The sequence below is a fragment of the Saccopteryx leptura genome, chromosome 1 (genome assembly GCF_036850995.1).
Source record: "Saccopteryx leptura isolate mSacLep1 chromosome 1, mSacLep1_pri_phased_curated, whole genome shotgun sequence".
Lineage (NCBI taxonomy): Eukaryota > Metazoa > Chordata > Mammalia > Chiroptera > Emballonuridae > Saccopteryx > Saccopteryx leptura.
This window is the reverse complement of record NC_089503.1, coordinates 303491635-303509470: the sequence shown is the minus strand read 5'-3', so window position 1 is coordinate 303509470 and position 17836 is coordinate 303491635. Positions and strand designations below refer to the sequence as shown.

The following is a 17836-nucleotide window of genomic DNA, read 5'->3' as shown; positions in this document are numbered from 1 at the left end:
ATCTCTGAATGACGGGTGAGACACCATGATTCTAGATGAGAGACTCACTTCACAAGAGCAATTTTATGAGGCTTATTTTACTATGCTCTCTTCCCTTTCTCAATTATTATTATCTAAATTTTTTTAATGTTTTATATCATTTTATTTCTTTCCTGCTCCATTGTCTGAAAAGAGGGCAAAAGGAGGGCCTGATTTGGGTGTTGCTGAACAGAAATCTCATACGGCCGTCTTGAGATTTTTCTAGAGAGATCTCTGTTTAGTATATATCCTTATTACGTTCCTATTAAGGAAGCCCTACTTAAGACCAAGCAGGCCATAGTTTAATCTCTAAAACCCCAGGTTTCACTCTTGATTTGTGTGATTGTATGTGAAGTCTTTGTTTAATGTCTAAGTGTCTTTGTTTATAAGGTCTGATTAAGTCCTTATATGAAAAGTAATAATAATAATAATTTTGGAAATGCCGGCTCTAGTATTGAAAAAAATAAAAATAATTTCATTTCCCTACATAAATATAATTTTGTTTGGAATAAGTAAAGCGTGCTCATTTTGGATCCAAAAGACTTGCTGGTTTGGCCAGGCTGCTCCAGGCCCCAAGTGGAAGGCTTGGGGCAGCATAGATTTACATAATGAAAGTGTAAAAAAAAATTTTTTTACTATAGGAGAATAATGAAGATCACACTGGGATTTTTCAGTTTTGATATGTACTCTTTAAGGTGCCTGTTAATTAATATTAAGGGGGTGTTTTGATAAGTGTGGGAATGTTGCTTGAAGGTGCATTTACTCTATTTTTGTTAAAAGTTAACAAAGTCAAGAATTTCTTGCAATCTTTGAAGTCAAAATATTGTAAAATATGCTTAACATTTGCTTGAAGATTCAATTGTAAATAATATAAAAAGAAAGAGGGGGGGTCATGTCCTGGAGCTCCTGCTTTTTACTTCAAAAAATTTCTTTTGAATGCTGATGTACAAGAGATGCCAAATTTTTTTGTTCTGCAAACTACTACCCCTTTTTTAATTTTTATTTGATTCCAGCTAATAACACTGTTTTGTCTTTTCCCAAATAGCTCCAGATATATAGGCAGATAGGGACTCTCAAGCCCTTCAGTGAGATCTTCTGAGCATGGCTTTTAAGGTACCAAGAGGCAGAAAAAGCCCAAAGGAGATCAGGTAAAATACTAGCTCTTGGCATATGCCCTCAAAGGCTCCAACACTCCAACTGGAACTTCATCAGGGCCCTGCTTCAATAGTGGAAAGGATGGTCATTTAAACCAAAGCCTGCCAGGCTTACATGCCTTTGCTGTGAGGAAGAAGGAACACACTGGAAGGTGGGCTTCCCCCTCGCTCCTCTAAGGGAGGGTTCAGTCTCTTCCAGCCCTGCTCCAGCCACTTGTGACCTAACCTTGCCCAGAATACTGGGATTTGCCACTAAAGGCTAAAAGGTGCCCAGGGCTGTTGACCCCATCTACGACACAGTGGATGAGCCTGGGGTATTTCTTCCAAGTAGCCGGTAGACTGGTCTCATTTACACAAGGGCCACTTAACTATGTCTTGCCTGAATATTCAGGTTTTTTTATTCTTTCCTCGAAGATCTCTGTTGTGGGTATTGATAGTCCTGTTTTCTGCTGCTTTGTTTAATATATAGTCTTTTCTTTATTCCTCCTGCCTCAATGCCCCACTCATATTTTAGGCTAGGATCTACTCCTAATTCAGAGCTCATTTTTCCTTTTTTGCCAACTTACAAATTTACCTCTGCCACCCAGCTTAGTGTATCCCAAGATTCTCCTCACCACCCAATGGCTGTAAAGCTCCAGTATAGGACCCCTGGGTTCATCTTTCTAGTTTAAAGAAAATGGAAGCTCCGTCTTCATGCGTGCTGCAGATGACTTTTCCAGTCTACCTGGGTCATTGCCAGCTGGCAGCAGCGGTCATTGGGACTTTAATGCTAACTGCAGAGTGTGGAAGTGTGACAGCAATTCCAGTGCCATGTGGACTTTTCCTGAATGTGGACTTTTCCTGGACTCCTGCTCCTGTGACAGTTTTTGATGGACTGAACTAGGGTTGGGTTGCATTTGCAGAGATTTGGAATGGTGTTGGTGCCAACTTGGACTTGGTGAACACTTTAAGGACATTACTCTTTTATAGATTCTTGTTGTATTAGCTTAAAGAGTTTGCTTAAAGGCTTTAATCACTGTGATGTATTAGTCTACTTGTTTTGGGTATCTGTTAGCATTGGCTATACTAATTTTGTGTTTGTTCTGTATTTTTTCTGTCTGCCTCCAAATTAGAAAATCAGATGAGTGCAAATCTCAGCACACAAATTAAAAAGAAAAGGGAGATATGTTGTGGACTGTTAATGGCAAAAAGCCATTATAGATTTGAGGCTTAGCAAAAGGCTAAGTTCTCCCCCCTCCATCTCCATATTTGGCTTCGATGCTGAGTATTTGCACCCACTCCACTTGCTTCCTTGGGTTGCAGGAAGCAATATACATGCCCTTCCTCTGACTCTTTGTTTATTTCAGATGTTTGTAAATTTCACTAATGTATCCTGTTTTTGCCTTGAGAGAGTTCCTGTCTTAGCCTTTGATGTGCAACTTTGTATCAGGGTCCTTGATTTGCATAGGTCTATATAATAAAGCGAACTGGGGCTATGAGGCACTCAGAAAGTGCCAGGCAGTTTGAAGAGTCCTCCCGGTCCCATCGTTTTTGTTTTAACAAGTGTGTTTCTTCAATTCCGCACCGTTATTAGGAGCTGCGCTGGTCCGCGGCAGAAAATGTGTACAAACTTTAGTCAAAGGGGGAATACAGTTATGGCAGGGGCCATTTTGAGTGACAACTCATACAAAGAAACCATAAAACATAATTAAAGAAGAAATGTGTCAAAATACCTGGTGAATATAAATCTATGTCAACTCATCAGTGTTAACCTACAAATAAAAGGCCAAAGTGGGAAGTAACAAGCAGTTATTTGAGATCCAAAAACTATTCTGGAAGCAATGATTCATGTAGAAACTTAGTATTCCAAGTAGGAGCTGAAGGCATGAGGTATTTGAGAAAAGTGAGGAGAACAATTATATGAATAGAAGGGAGGGATTTCTATAGGTGCAGATACACTAAACATAGTCATGCTAATTCTAAAGAATGTCTTTAATTTTCAGTCAAGATTCATTATATTGCTTTTTGTTGTTATCTTTGCAAACCTTTGTTTGGGGTACAATGCTGCTTTAGGCCCAGTTCAAAGGTTATTTTGACAAGTTTTAATAATTCAAAGGTTTGAGAAATAGGATATTCAAGGCAGTTTCTCTGGGATAGCAGCTCTGACTCCATTTAAAAATGGTTCCATTTACATTATTTTCACACCAGTAATAACTTCTAATTTTATAATTCTACATATCCAATGCCCAATCTCTGCCTGAATTATGATATTAAATGAGAATGCAAGACCAAACAGAGAATGTTAAAAAGCTTAACAGCCTACTGGACCAAAGCTGAAACTTACCTTCCATTGATATGTATTACATTCCAACTGATACATAATATACTTTCAGTAAAACTAATAAATCTTTCTGAGAGAAATAAAATATAATGGTTGGTATTATTTTGCTTTACACAAACCTATAAAGAGATAAATCCAGACAGATGAAAGAACCACATCATATTATTATAACAGTATCTAAACCCTTCAAAATTAGACAAAAATTGGGACAGAAGGCTCATGCTCTTCCTCCATTTGTCTGAAAATAAGCTCTTGAGTATACTGTCTGCACATGGAAAACGTTCAATAGCTGTTCATTGTATAAAGGCATTGCCAGTGGAAATAGGATTCTTCCAAGGAGTTGTAAAAAAATCACTTAGAGGACTCATGTATAGAAGATGTGAGCAATTGTGATAATATTTATTGGGGTGAAAGGAAATAATACCCACTCCTAGATGTAAAGCATAGGAAGGCTGCAGTAGCAATTGCTCCCAGGTACCTGTCTCAACCACAACCAGGTAGCTCAATTCTATCTCACTGTCGGAGAAGTCCAGCCTTTGGGCCTCAGGCTTTTACTTGTCTTCATCAACCTTAGGAAAACCAGAACCCAGAGATGCAGAACCTCTTTGCATCTCATTCTCCTGTCTGCACATCCACTGCCGAGGCTGAGCTTGGGCCCACATGGCTGATAGAGCGTGTGAACAAACCTCAGACTTTTATTAAGCTTTGATTATATCTCCTTGGGTTTGGGAATGGGGAAGTTTTCTTTCTAATTATCCCATCTTCTTCCAAATCCTTCATGGGCTTGTGCTGGATCATCCACTTATCCAATCCCTTTTCTGGATTTTTCATGGCTCCATACACTGATCCTATCCAAACCTTTTCCCAGATTTTCCCAGGCTGGAATCCTCCCATTTATTGCACCCTTCTAGGTCCTTTTGCACATGCCTCATAGTAGAAGGACCTCCCTCTGTATCATCTTGATTTCTACTGCACATGTGCCCAGCAAAGAAATTTCCCTTACTGTTTTATCCCTCCCCCGGTAATCTATGAAAAAAAGATTAGAAAACCAGTCCTTCCTTCCTACTGAGAGTAAGGAAACCAAAGAATGTTAGTCTCCTTGGCAGGGCAATCTGGAAGTGGTAGCTTTCTAGTTAATCTGGTTTAATTAGATGTTAGGTTTCTTTGTTTTTTGTTAACATCTAACTAACTACTATAATAAAGGAATTTATGAACAAATGCATACACTGATTTTATATGTTGAATAGGTGATAACCTACTGAAAAATTCTTTGGACGTCACTTATACAGGTTTACACATATATATTAAAAAGCAAATTAACTTTCTCTTTAATGGTGGATACCAATTTAACCACATGTTCATAGAGAATTTCCCATTCATAAATAGATCTTGATCATCTTGCAAATTCGCTTGTGAGATTCCTTACAAGAGACATCATTCAAGCCCCATGAGCCCCCTTGTGGACGAGTATTCAGTATAACACAACGCTCGGCAGAATTACTGGGTTCGCCTTGATGCCAAAATCTGAAAGGGGAAAAAATAGGATGAGGATGTGGCTTCAAACAGTGAGAAGAGTAAGAGACAGTGAGGGAAGGAAGTGGGGTTGAATTGTGTGGAAATCAAGGCAAATAGCCCCAACCATTTTTTCCCACTTATCAGGCAGTTTTATTCTCCGACATTTCCCTTGAAAACCATGTCTTACATCACCCAGATTCATGTCATCTATTGTATTAAACACTTTCCCAGCAAAAAACACAGAGAATCCCTTCTATTTGTTCATGCCCTGTTCCAGGGGACTGTCAGTCCATAGGCTCCCATCAATAATGACGATTTTTTTACCCTAGTCCCAAGTCTGTATGTAGTTTGTTTCTTTCTTTTTTTATTTTTCTGGGGTTTTTTTGAAATCTAAATAAGTAGTTAAAATTTATGAATCTACTACTATGCCTTTTATCTTGAAAAGTAATTTAATTTCCCTCATTTAAATATTAAAAAAATAAAGAATAGAGTAATAGCCCTATAGATTTTACACACTTGATATAAGGATCAAAAATGGGAATGTACTAAAAGGCACTAAAGTATTAAGAGGTTTTTTGGGTTTTGTTTTTTTTTTTTTGTATTTTTCTGAAGCTGGAAACGGGGAGGCAGTCAGACAGACTCCCGCATCGCTCTGTCGGGGGGGGGGGAGGGGGAGGAAAGGGGGGCGTCGCTCTGTCCCGACCAGAGCCACTCCAGCGCCTGGGGCAGAGGCCAAGGAGCCATCCCCAGAGCCATCCCCAGAGCCCCGGCCATCTTTTGCTCCAATGGAGCCTTGGCTGCGGGAGGGAGACAGAGAGGAAGGAGAGGGGGAGGGGTGGAGAAGCAGATGGGCGCCTCTCCTGTATGCCCTGGCTGGGAATCGAACCCGGGACTTCCGCACGCCAGGCCGACGCTCTACCGCTGAGCCAACCGGCCAGGGGCAGTATTAAGAGTTTTTAAAGATCCATATAAATGTTAGACATTATAAAACTATCAGAATTTAGCTCATTTGCTTTATGAGAGATAAAAAATATTATGATCTTTATTGACATGATTATGTGTTTGTTTGGAGATATAAATGTGTTGGTTATAGCACAGGCTTTGGTGTCAAATGGAACTGAATTTAAGAACCATTGTCGGCCCTGGCCGGTTGGCTCAGCGGTAGAGCGTCGGCCTAGCGTGCGGAGGACCCGGGTTCGATTCCCGGCCAGGGCACACAGGAGAAGCGCCCATTTGCTTCTCCACCCCTCCGCCGCACTTTCCTCTCTGTCTCTCTCTTCCCCTCCCGCAGCCAAGGCTCCATTGGAGCAAAGATGGCCCGGGCGCTGGGGATGGCTCTGTGGCCTCTGCCCCAGGCGCTAGAGTGGCTCTGGTCGCAATATGGCGACGCCCAGGATGGGCAGAGCATCGCCCCCTGGTGGGCAGAGCGTCGCCCCATGGTGGGCGTGCCGGGTGGATCCCGGTCGGGCGCATGCGGGAGTCTGTCTGACTGTCTCTCCCCGTTTCCAGCTTCAGAAAAATGAAAAAAAAAAAAAAAAAAAACCATTGTCATCACTGCTAAATAGCATATGCTGAATTATCTAAACTCTTTTAACCCAGTTTCCTCAGTGAGGAAAATAGTGATGTGCGCTTCGTAGAGTTCTCTTGATAATTAAATAAGATAATAAATAAAGTTATTTAACTTAGTGCCCAAGAGTGAAAGAAGAGTGAGCTATTTTATTTAAATATCTGATAGTTTGGACACTCTAAAATATCAATGATTCAGGACCCAAGATTCCTTTATTTAATTCTATACTCACGTGGCACTTTCGTTGTATGATGTATGATCGTCCCATTGCCAGTCTCCTTTACCCTCTGGGTCTGACAGCCCCACATAATAAGCAGTAGTTTTCTGCAGGTTCTGAGTAATAAAATCCTAAGCAAAGAAAAGAAACAAGTTATAGTTTTTAGAGTATGCAGGTTGAACTGAGTTCTTTATGGCTTTATGGAGAAGAAAAGAAAAGGATGGCCCAGGAAGAACCACCTAGGGGTCCTGCCCAGGAGTCTAAGCCTTCTCTTGCTGTGCAGTGCAGGATCAACCATGTCACTTGGGAGCCTGATGTTTGTCTTAATCTATTTGGGATGTTATAACAAAATGCCACAGGTGTAGCTTATAAACAAGAGAAATATACTTCTCACAGTTACAGAGACTTGAATTCTAGATCAGAGAACAAGAATGGTTGGGTTAATCCATCTTCCTGGTTCATAGCTGGCACCTTCTGGCTGTGTCCTCACATGGTGGAAGGCAAGGTAGCTATTTGGGGTCTCTTTTATAAGGACATTCATCTTGTTTATAAAGACTTCATCCTCATGAACTAAGCATCTCCCAAATGCCCCAATTCCTAATACCATCACTTTTGAGAATTAGAATTTTCACATATATATTTGGACAGGACACATTCAGAATGTAGCAATGTTCAATACATATAGAATCAATTTCTAACCGTGATCATAATGAATTCTCATCTTGGATTCACTACCCCTCTTTTCTTCACTAAGAGAAGGTAGTCTTCAAAGTTACACATGAGTAAACTTTTGCAGGCTAAGTCATTTTCTTTGTGCAACCTCAAAGATTCCTTTACTTTATTTTCCTATTTAATTTAATATTTCTCTGTTCATTAATAATCTATAAAACATTTATATGTTGAAATATTATATTTCAGGTAGAAGTAATTTTTATTCTTTAACTCAACCCTCACATATTATATTTTCAATGTTCTTTTTATTCAGGGGGAGTTTAGTTTTATGGAGGTAGAAAGAAGGTATGAAATGTAAATCCTTAATCATCCTTTCCTGTCTATTTTATCGAATGCCTTTTGCCACAACACCAATATCCCAAAATAATGAAAACTTCCCTTAGTCAAAAGAGCTGTACAAACCCAGGCAGAATTTTTTACTCCATTATCTATTAAAACATACCTGCTCTTCCTTGGTGTTGATCACTAGCAGATGAGCTCCCATTCCTGAGCAGTTCTTTTTACTCTCTGACCAGTTTTTGTCTTCAGTAGAAATAAAGTAGCAGTTCAAACTAAATGACTTCCAATTCTTTGGGCAGCAGTTCCAGTATTTCTCTGAATTGGCAGAAGACCGTGTCGGTGCAATATAAGAAAAGTAATTTGCAAAAGCGTGTGTTAAAATTACTTTTTGTTTATGAAATTGTTTTTATTTTAATAAGAGGAAGGGAGGCAGATAGACAGACTTCTGTATGCTCCCTGACCAGGATCCACCTGGCAAGCCCCCTACCAGGCCAATGCTCTGCCCATTTGGGGCAGTTGCTCTGTTACTCAGGAACAAAGCCATTTTTTTAGCACCTGAGGCAGAGGCCTCAGAGCCATGCTCAGCACCAGAGGCCAACTTTGCTTGAACCAATCTAGCCATGGCTGTGGGAGGGAGAGATGGAGGGAAGAAGGGGAAAGGCTGGAGAAGCAGATGGTCACTTCTCCTGTGTGACCTGACCGGGAATCAAACCCAGTACATTCACACACAAGGCCAATGCTCTACCACTGAGCCAACTGGCAATGGCATGTTAAATGGCATGTTAATGGCATATGTTAAAATTAAAGACCAAGGGAACTGCGTAGACACCAAGTCAGACAAAGAAAGACAAATACCATATGATTTCACTGACATGTGAAATGTAAAGTATAAAATTAACCAACAAAATAGAAACATGCTCATAGATACAGAAAACAGAGCGGTAGTTGCCAGAGGGGGAAGGAGGTTGGGGTGCATAGTAAAAAAGGCAAAGGGATTAAAATGTATAAATGGGTAGTTACAAAATAGTCCCAGAAATGTAAATCATAGTGTAAGGAATATAGTCAATAATATTATAATAACTATGTATGGTGCCAGGTGAGTACTTGAAATATTGAAAGAATCACTTTATAAAATCCATGATTGTCTAACCACTATGCTGTACACCTGAAACTAATGCAAAAATATTATTGAATGTAAACTGTAATTGAAACATGATGTTTTTAAGTTAAAAAATAAAAATAAACCAAAATCTAGAAATCGAGAGTAGAATACTGGTTGTCAGGGGCTGGTGGTGGGAGTTCTGGGAAAATGATGGCCAAAGGTCCAACAGTTCTGTGATAAATAAGTCCTGGAAATCTAATGTACAGAATGATCACTATAATCAGCAATACTGTATTACATAATTCAAAGTCGTTAAGGGAGATACAGGATGGCAACAAAGTAGGTGGAAGCTACACTCACGTCCTCCCAGGACTAAACTGGAATTATAACTAAAATATAGACGAATCAACCTGAATAACTAACTGAAGACTAGGTGAAGAAAAAGCTTATAACCAAGAATTTATAGAAGAAGCTACATCAAGAGTGGTAGGAGTGGAGACACGATAAGAGCTAACCCTGGTCCCACAGGTGGCAGCTAAGAATCTGGAGGGATATCTCAGCTATAAAGATTCCCCCTAAAAGAAAAAAAGAAAAAAAAAAAAACAAGCCAGGCTCCCCTCTCCAGGGAAGCAGAACTGTGAAGAAGAGCTTACATAGGATCTGGCTGTGAAAATTAGTGGGGTTTCTGATCACAAAAAAGAAACATGTCTTCTAGAGACATAGGTGCCTTCTTAAAGGGCCAATGCAAAAAACTTGTTCACTACCATTCACGTTGGGCTCTGGCAGAGAAAGGGCAGAATGGATGAGAGTCATACAAGGATAGAATGGGGTTTGCAGCTCTGGGAAGAAAGTTGAGGGAACAATCACCAAGACCCTCTGTGCTAAGTCACTCTACTGCAGGGGTCGGGAACCTATGGCTCACGAGCCAGATGTGGCTCTTTTGATGGCTGCATCTGGCTTGCAGACAAATCTTTAATAAAAAAATAATAACGTTAAAAATATAAAACATTCTCATGTATTACAATCCATTCATTTCCTACCGCTCATGTTCATGGTTGCAGGTGGCTGGAGCCAATCACAGCTGCCTGCCAGGACAACACCAAACTTTTATTGGATAATGAGTAATGTACACAGATTGTTGTATGGCTCTCATGAAATTACATTTTAAAATATGTGGCGTTCATGGCTCTCTCAGCCTAAAAGTTTCCTGATCCTGCTCTACTTCATCAAAGACATCATCTTTCTTGGTGAAGCATACGCTTCCATACGGCATAAGCCAGAAGGAATACAACAGACCCACTCTCTGGAATTCCTATTGACCCACCCTTCAAAGCATCTGCCTTGCTGAAAAGTCAGCCGCCTGGGACAGGGTAAAAGATCAGGGCAGACTAAAGTGTTGTCATTGACTGAGTTGTGTTTCTTTAAGGCATCGGTCATTTGCCCGACTTTCTTGTGAATCTGAATGGTGCCTCCTCCCTTATAAGAGATCTGTTAGACCCATGTTCTTGGTTCTGAGCAACCCCATCCTCTCAACTCTTGGTGACTCCACCCTATGGAAGTCTGATCAGAATCCAGAATAGACTGAGTTGTGGCTCTGAGATGGAAGCCACACTCCCAGCTTCTCCTAAGCCTTACCAATACCTCCCCTTCTCATGACTCCCAGCTGCCCCACCCTGTTAATATCAGGCTCCTAGCAGAACCTGAAACAGAATGAGTTGGGAGGCTCTAGGACAGAAGAAATGTTTGCGTCACACGCCCAACGGGTAAAAAGACTTTCTTTCACACAGCCAAATCTTGGTCTGTTTGGGCCTGATATATTCTGCTAACTTCACCCTGATGACTCCCTGACACAAAGGTGTGTGAGCACCCTGACAGTGGCAGCTAGTCTTGGTATATACCTGAAGACATTTGCTGAGTGGCCTCAGACCCAGCACAGGCACTAAGTTTGAGCCTGTATACATCTGGTGAACACCTCTTGCTCTTATCTGGTAATTCACTAAGAACCTATGGCATGCAACTCAAGTACTACCAGAGGCTTTTTCAGTTAGCACATGATTAGATAACCACTATGATGTCTATCTGAAACTAATACAGAATAATATTGAATATAAACTGTACTTGGAAATAAAAAAATTCTAAAAAGACAATTTTCTTGCAGATATATTAGATATTCACATAAAAATTTTAGATCCTATATATACTACTCACATAAATTAGGGTATATTTTATTTCTTCATATTCATTTATGGATATCACCTAATTTTTGTGAGCAGTATATTCCCACACTTAGGCTTGAAATGATCATGAGACTCAACCTTTTAGTGTAATTTACTTGTGAATCTTTTCAGAAATATTGATTGGAGATCCTTACACAGTGTAGTTAGCAACTAAATTATAGACACATTAATTTTTACCTTGTATGGTCAAATTTTCTTTCTTACATTCCAAAGTTGTGTGAGTGAATTCTTTTATAGTCTTTTTTTCTTTAAGAAGCTGAGAATATTTTTGAAAGAAAACTGAAAAAGAGAATAAGACCATTCATTTCCCTGGTAGTGTTATGACTTTTTTTAATTGTTACTTTCTTTCATTCTTTATGGAACAAACCTACAAATGCCCATTTAGTTGTGTCGAAAGATCCTGACTGTGGGAAAGATTTACTATCACCCCACACTTAATGCAATCCAATCCTACTGATTTTGAAACCAGAGATTTCTCCAGGAATAGCTACAAGATTAATAGTTGAAAAGGACATGATGGTTCTATTATTATGGGTCAAAGGTACTTACATCCATATTCTTTTTCAATACTAAATGTATGATGCACATAAAAGCTAAGCCTTGGAGGAGGAGGAATAGAGAAAAAATGGCTTCTGCTTCTAAATATCACACCAGAAAAACCACCCTTGCAATGGTCATCAATAGAATTCCAGGGTTTCGGTTTTGTTTTCTTCCTCTTTGACCTTCTTCAATACTTGACCCCAGTTCTCTTCCCCTTAACTGTTGGCTTCAGCCAAAACCACTGAGCACAGTCCAGATTGCCAAATCACAAAATCATGAGCTAAATAAACAGCTATTGTTTTCATCCACTGTTTTAGTTTGTTTTTTTAAGCAGCAGGAGATAATTGATGCAATAACCTTTCAGGGGAAAAAAAAATTCATTCTCTTAAGAAATGTTTACAACATTCTTCATGGTTGAAGCCCCACTTCTTTCTCCCACCTAGAACTTTATTTCTCACAGTTCACTTCGCACCATGTGTTCTAGTCTTTTATTATTAGGTTTCCCCACATTTTCCCATGTTCTTTCTGTGCCATCTCATTCAGGAAGTCTATCTAAGCCTCCTCTGCTTCTTGTCTATACAATACTACCATACAATGTTGTAACCACTTTCCAGTTACTACCATTCTCTGAACTTCTTGAGAATAATGGCTATGGCTAGGATTCTGTCTGGCACAGTGTTGGAAATAAAGCAGATGGCCATCATTGCTTATTAAATGACCAAGTAAATGAATAAAATATCATTCCAAATATGTACTAGTTCTTATGCCTTTTAACAATTTAATAAATTCTTAAAAGCAAAGATATGCAGAAATCCATCTATTTGCCAAATTGGCCTTTAGAATCTCACATCTTGAGCAGGACAGAAATAATTAAGGTGAAAATTCAATGGGAAACTTTTCCTGGAATATTTCTTTCCATATTCTTGTTCACTTTCTCATCCCAAAGCAAGTATCTATAAACTCAAAACGTTCTGGCTTTATAAACACCAAGGAAATCTAAATTTGTCCTCACACAATGTCTAGTATAAAAATGGTGCCTTACAGATTTCACTCTACAACACAAACACATGGATACACATATACTCTTCTGTTGCTATAAAGAGTAGATTCCACTATTTTTATAGAAAAGTAACTAAATTCAAATAAAAAACATCTCCAATGGATTCCCACTAATTATGTCATTGCCCAACCCCAAGAACTTTTTTCCCTTTATTTCTGTTAAATGTCAGAATCTAATGGCTATTCTGTCTTTGTGTAAGGCAGACATTCCTTATAGTTTCATTTGGATACTTACTGATAAAAGCAATAAAAAATGAGATTGCCAATAACAACAGAAGTATCAGCAATGATGGGAAGAGAGCCTTGGGAAAATCAGGGTTACTTTTGTGAGGACTGGTCTTCTCTTTTGGAGCTAAAGAAGAAATTAAATTAGTTTTATCAGTAATAAATTCTGACCTTTACTTACTCTTTCTCCTTCTCTTTCTGTTCACCCTTTTCTTGGATGGCATACTATTACTAACAATGTGACACTAGACATAATATAAAAATAGAAAGGAAATAATAATGTTCATTGTAGAAATTTTAGAAAACATATAAAATTACAAGTCCTTACTATACAGGATAACTATTGTTAATATTTTAGTATATATTCTTCCAACAACTTTTACAGTGTTTATATAAGGTCTACCGGAAAGTTCTGTTCGTTTTTGGAATAAAACAAAATACAAATTTTTCTTACCATCAATAAACTTTATTAAATAATATATTTCCACACCAATCCTATCTTCCGAATATGGTCCAAAATGGTTTGCTGAGCTGAATTAAGCCTTTCTGCGATCTCTGATGTTGTCAGAAAAGGATCTTGCTCCAACATGGTCTTAACATCATCGTCATCATCGATCAAAGATGGTCGCCCAGAACGTGGCTTATCAGAAAGGTTGAAATCACCTATTTCGAAATTTCCAACCATCTTCTGCATGTCCTATCAGAAACTGTACCTTCACCAAACACTTTCAATAAATTTCTACATGCTTCTGTAGCATTTCTTCCTTGTTGAAATTCGTATACAATACAGTGGCATAAATGAACTTTATCAGTAGCTATGGGTACACTATCACTTCACACATAAGACTAATGTGAATCAACTTTGTTTTAGTTAATTTGCTATGTCAGTATGTATACATTAAGTGATAAAAATAGAGAGGCACATATGCACCAAATAAATGTGTTTATGTGTCGAAACTTGTTGTGATAGAAACGGACAGAACTTTCCGGTAGACCTTATCTTTATTATATGCGACTTAGGTGTCTGTTTGTCGCCGATAGCTTATTGGTTGCTTGCGTAACTGTACTATCCAATGGGGTGAAGTTGCCACGGCTGAACACAAATTGAGCAGGTCAGGGGGAAGGTGAACATTTGTTTGCATTGGCAATCATCTGTTTTACATAAAAACTATGTCTTAACGTAATTTCTTTTAAGAATGCCTCCTAGAAAATATAGCACTGAAGAGGAGAGAAAAGGAGCTAAAGCTGCACAAAAACGGCTTTCTCGACAAAAAGAAACCACTGAGCAGAGAAAGACAAGGCTTGCTTCAGTCGCAGAGCAAAGGTGTCTTTCTCGGCAAAATGAGACTGATGAGCATAGAGAAACAAGGCTTGCCTCAGATGCAAGACAAAAAAGCCTGTCTTGACAAAATGAGTCCCTTGAACAAAGACAGGAGAGAAATGCAAAAAAACGACAGAGTAATGCTGACCAAAACGCAAAAAGGATGGTCCTCTGCAAGGTGAGCTTAAAAATGATGGAAAGACCTACACAAGAAATGTTGTGTACAAAGAGATCTTTGACATGTGAATTAACATTTTATTATTTAAATCACCTTTATTTATTGAGCTAGCGGTGGCTCTTAAGAAATGTACTGCCAGTGGTTTCCTTCATTGCTCTCTACTTTAAGCAATTAAGCAAGTAGAAGAGGGAAACCCCATGGGGCACTAAGCAAAGGGGCGTCCTCGCTGCCTGCCCTGGGTAATTCAGTTTGAATTAGCAGACACCTTTGCACAAATCATTTTAATTAAAATTTATAATATCTAGAACAGCGGTCATTTCATATGACCTCCGGGCTTTCTAGTATATACATACGCATTTTCCTACATGATTGACACACTATATATACTAGTTTCTGACCTGTTCTTATTTTCTATATCATGAACACTTCTCATGCCATGTTTTCTTCTACTACACTCTCTATTGTGGTTGCATAGTATTTCATTATATATTTAATTAATCTTCCAGGCTATGACTTTATTGGAGTTATTACATTGCTTAATAAAATTATATTGATTTCAGGTATATAATATATACATCATCTGTATATTGTATTGTATATTCACCACCCAAAGTCAAGTCTCCTGTCACCATTTATCCTCCCTTTCCCTCTGGTAATCACCATATTGTTGTCAGTGTCTATGAGTTGTTGTTTTTTTTTTGTTTTGTTTTGTTTTGCTTCATTTATTCACCTTTTTCACTCACCCCCCCCCAACTCTTCTCCACGCTGACAGCAGTCAGTCTATTCTCTCTATGAGTCTGTTTCTATTCTGTTTCTTATTTTACTACTTTAAATAATGTCATAGCAGATAAACCTTTATAGTCATCCCTTATCATATGCATAAGATAAGATCATATCTTTCTGGTTACTATTTCATGGTTAAAAATTATTTTCTCATAGCAAATGTTGGAGAGGCTGTGGAGAAAAAGGAACCCTCATACACTGTTGGTGGGAATGTAAAGTAGTACAACCATTATGGAAGAAAGTATGGTGGTTCCTCAAGAAACTGAAAATAGAACTACCTTATGACCCAGCAATCCCTCTACTGGGTATATATCCCAAAAACTCAGAAACATTGATACGTAAAGACACATGCAGCCCCATGTTTATTGCAGCATTGTTCACAGTGGCCAGGACATGGAAACAACCAAAAAGCCCATCAATAGATGACTGGATAAAGAAGATGTGGCACATATACACTATGGAATACTACTCAGCCATAAGAAATGATGACAACGGAACATTTACAGCAAAATGGTGGGATCTTGATAACATGATACAAAGCGAAATAAGTAAATCAGAAAAACCCAGGGACTGTATTATTCCATACGTAGGTGGGACATAATAGTGAAACTAAGAGACATTGATAAGAGTGTAGTGGTTACGGGGGGGGGGGGAGGGAGGGGGGAATGGGAGAGGGAAAGGGGGTGGGGAGGGGCACAAAGAAAACAAGATAGAAGGTGACAGGACAAACTGACTTTGGGTGGTGGGTATGCAACATAATTGAACGACAAGATAACCTGGACTTGTTATCTTTGAATATATGTATCCTGATTTATTGATGTCACCCCATTAAAAAAATAAAATTATTAAAAAAAAATTATTTTCTCAAAAAAATGACACATGCCAAGTGAGAGGAAACCCTTCAGTGATGTATATTATAATCTCATCTTTAGAAAAAATGCAAATATTTTTGGTATATTTATGCCTGGAAAGATATATACTAAAATGTAAGTTATAGTTATTTCTAGTTGGTAAGAACAAAATTTAAAGTTTTATATGCCTCTATTTTTTGGTTTTTTTCTACAATGAACATTTTAACATCTAATAAAGAAGTTATATACATGTTTGAGGGGTTTAGAACAGTTTTCCTCAGCATTTCTCATATCTTCATAGAAATGTTTTGGAAAACATGAGCAATCATGATCACCCTCTCATGGCTTCTTATATTCTACATGCTTTTTCCTCTTTTTCTCTATATCTGAGATAATGTAGGTGTTACTAAAGTCATTTTTTATCTACTCCCAAACTTAGTCGAATCCATCTCAGAGATGCAGTATGCAATGGATTTTCTGATCACAGAGAAATTTCAAGGGACTTTATAGGACTTTCTAGTCTTCTACTTGCAAGGATCTTTTGTTCTACCTTAGTCCAGAATTAGCAAATACACCCATAACCCTCTCCAACCAAGCTCTTTTCCTCTAACTAGTCAAAAAACAAATCCCACTAGTTCATCAATCTGTAGGAGCCATAGATAATTTAGTGGGTTTTGTTACTCCTGACTGCAGTCTCACTGAGCCTCAGAAAACACTGGACAACTTTCCCCCATAATTGTCACTCTCCTCAGCTCAGGACTATATAATGAATTTCTCACATCTTAGTCTGTTATAGTACAACTATACAAGTCCTAATACGTCTCTACAGGCAACTTAATCTTCTGAGAATCTTATATTTTCAAGCTGTGGCCAGTCAGAAAACCAGCAACTAATATCATCTATTCTTGTTTTATACTATTGTCTCTCTATCCTTCATCTCATCATTAATTCTGACCACCAAAAACATTTCTTACCTGCAGAAGGCTCTGACTTGGTGCCTGAGGACTTAAATTCATTTTGGAATCTTACTTCAGCATAAGTGATCTCTGCAGTCATATTGCAAAGAGATCTGAATAGAAAAGGGAAGAGCTCTCTTCAAATATATCTTTTTCTTCTCTTCCTTAAAACATCTTAAAATGAAAACCAAACATGATGGTAACTTGTCATACTTCCTATTATGCAACTAGTGAGAACAGAGGCCCCAGAGAGGCAAGTAACCCTGAGAGGAATCTCATGAGAACTAAAATCCTCAAGACAGAGGTCCATTCTCCAGAACCAGCACAGTGAAGATTAGAGTCTTTAAATATATGCTAGCAAAGATAATAAAAGGAGGAACTCAAGATTAGGAGAGAAAATAGGAAGGAAAAGAAAAGAGGAACCAAACAATAAGAGAAACCTTTTCTGCAAATGGTGTTATCTGAACTCACCTGCAAGAGTAAAATTCAAGTATTTATGTGCATCTACATGCTAATACAATTATTTGTTGGCCAATCAGTCTTGGCATAAACTCACTTAGGCTGCTTTCTCTTCTCCATTTGTAGCTAATTAGGCAACTTTCTGAGATCACATTCTAAGAGGATCATTGACAAAAACGCATGTCAGCCTCTCACTTTCAACAGTCAGCATCCTGTGACACATTGGGGAAGTGAGACTTTGGATTGCATGCCTTCTGAATCTTCTCAGTGCTCTCTGCTTTTCCCTGTTGTTCTTAACTAATCCATCATGAATCTTCATTCAT

General features: G+C 38.5%; 1 protein-coding gene across 2 annotated transcripts; it reads right to left on the bottom strand.

Moving 5' to 3' along the window:
* Window positions 1-3872: 3872 nt before the first annotated feature.
* LOC136386273 (C-type lectin domain family 4 member A-like) lies at window positions 3873-17306 on the bottom strand. Of its 2 annotated transcripts, XM_066357770.1 has the most exons (6): window positions 17073-17303; window positions 12976-13092; window positions 11319-11420; window positions 7966-8117; window positions 6807-6922; window positions 3873-5016 (listed from the first exon to the last, which is right to left on the bottom strand). In XM_066357770.1, exons 1-6 carry the CDS (start codon window positions 17152-17154, stop codon window positions 4869-4871), a joined length of 717 nt encoding a protein of 238 aa, XP_066213867.1. In that variant the 5' UTR covers window positions 17155-17303; the 3' UTR covers window positions 3873-4868. The 2 variants fall into 2 exon arrangements, with proteins under 2 accessions (XP_066213867.1, XP_066213872.1); XM_066357775.1 differs by lacking the exon at window positions 12976-13092 and having other exon boundaries at window positions 17073-17306.
* Between the last annotated feature and the right edge of the window lie 530 nt (window positions 17307-17836).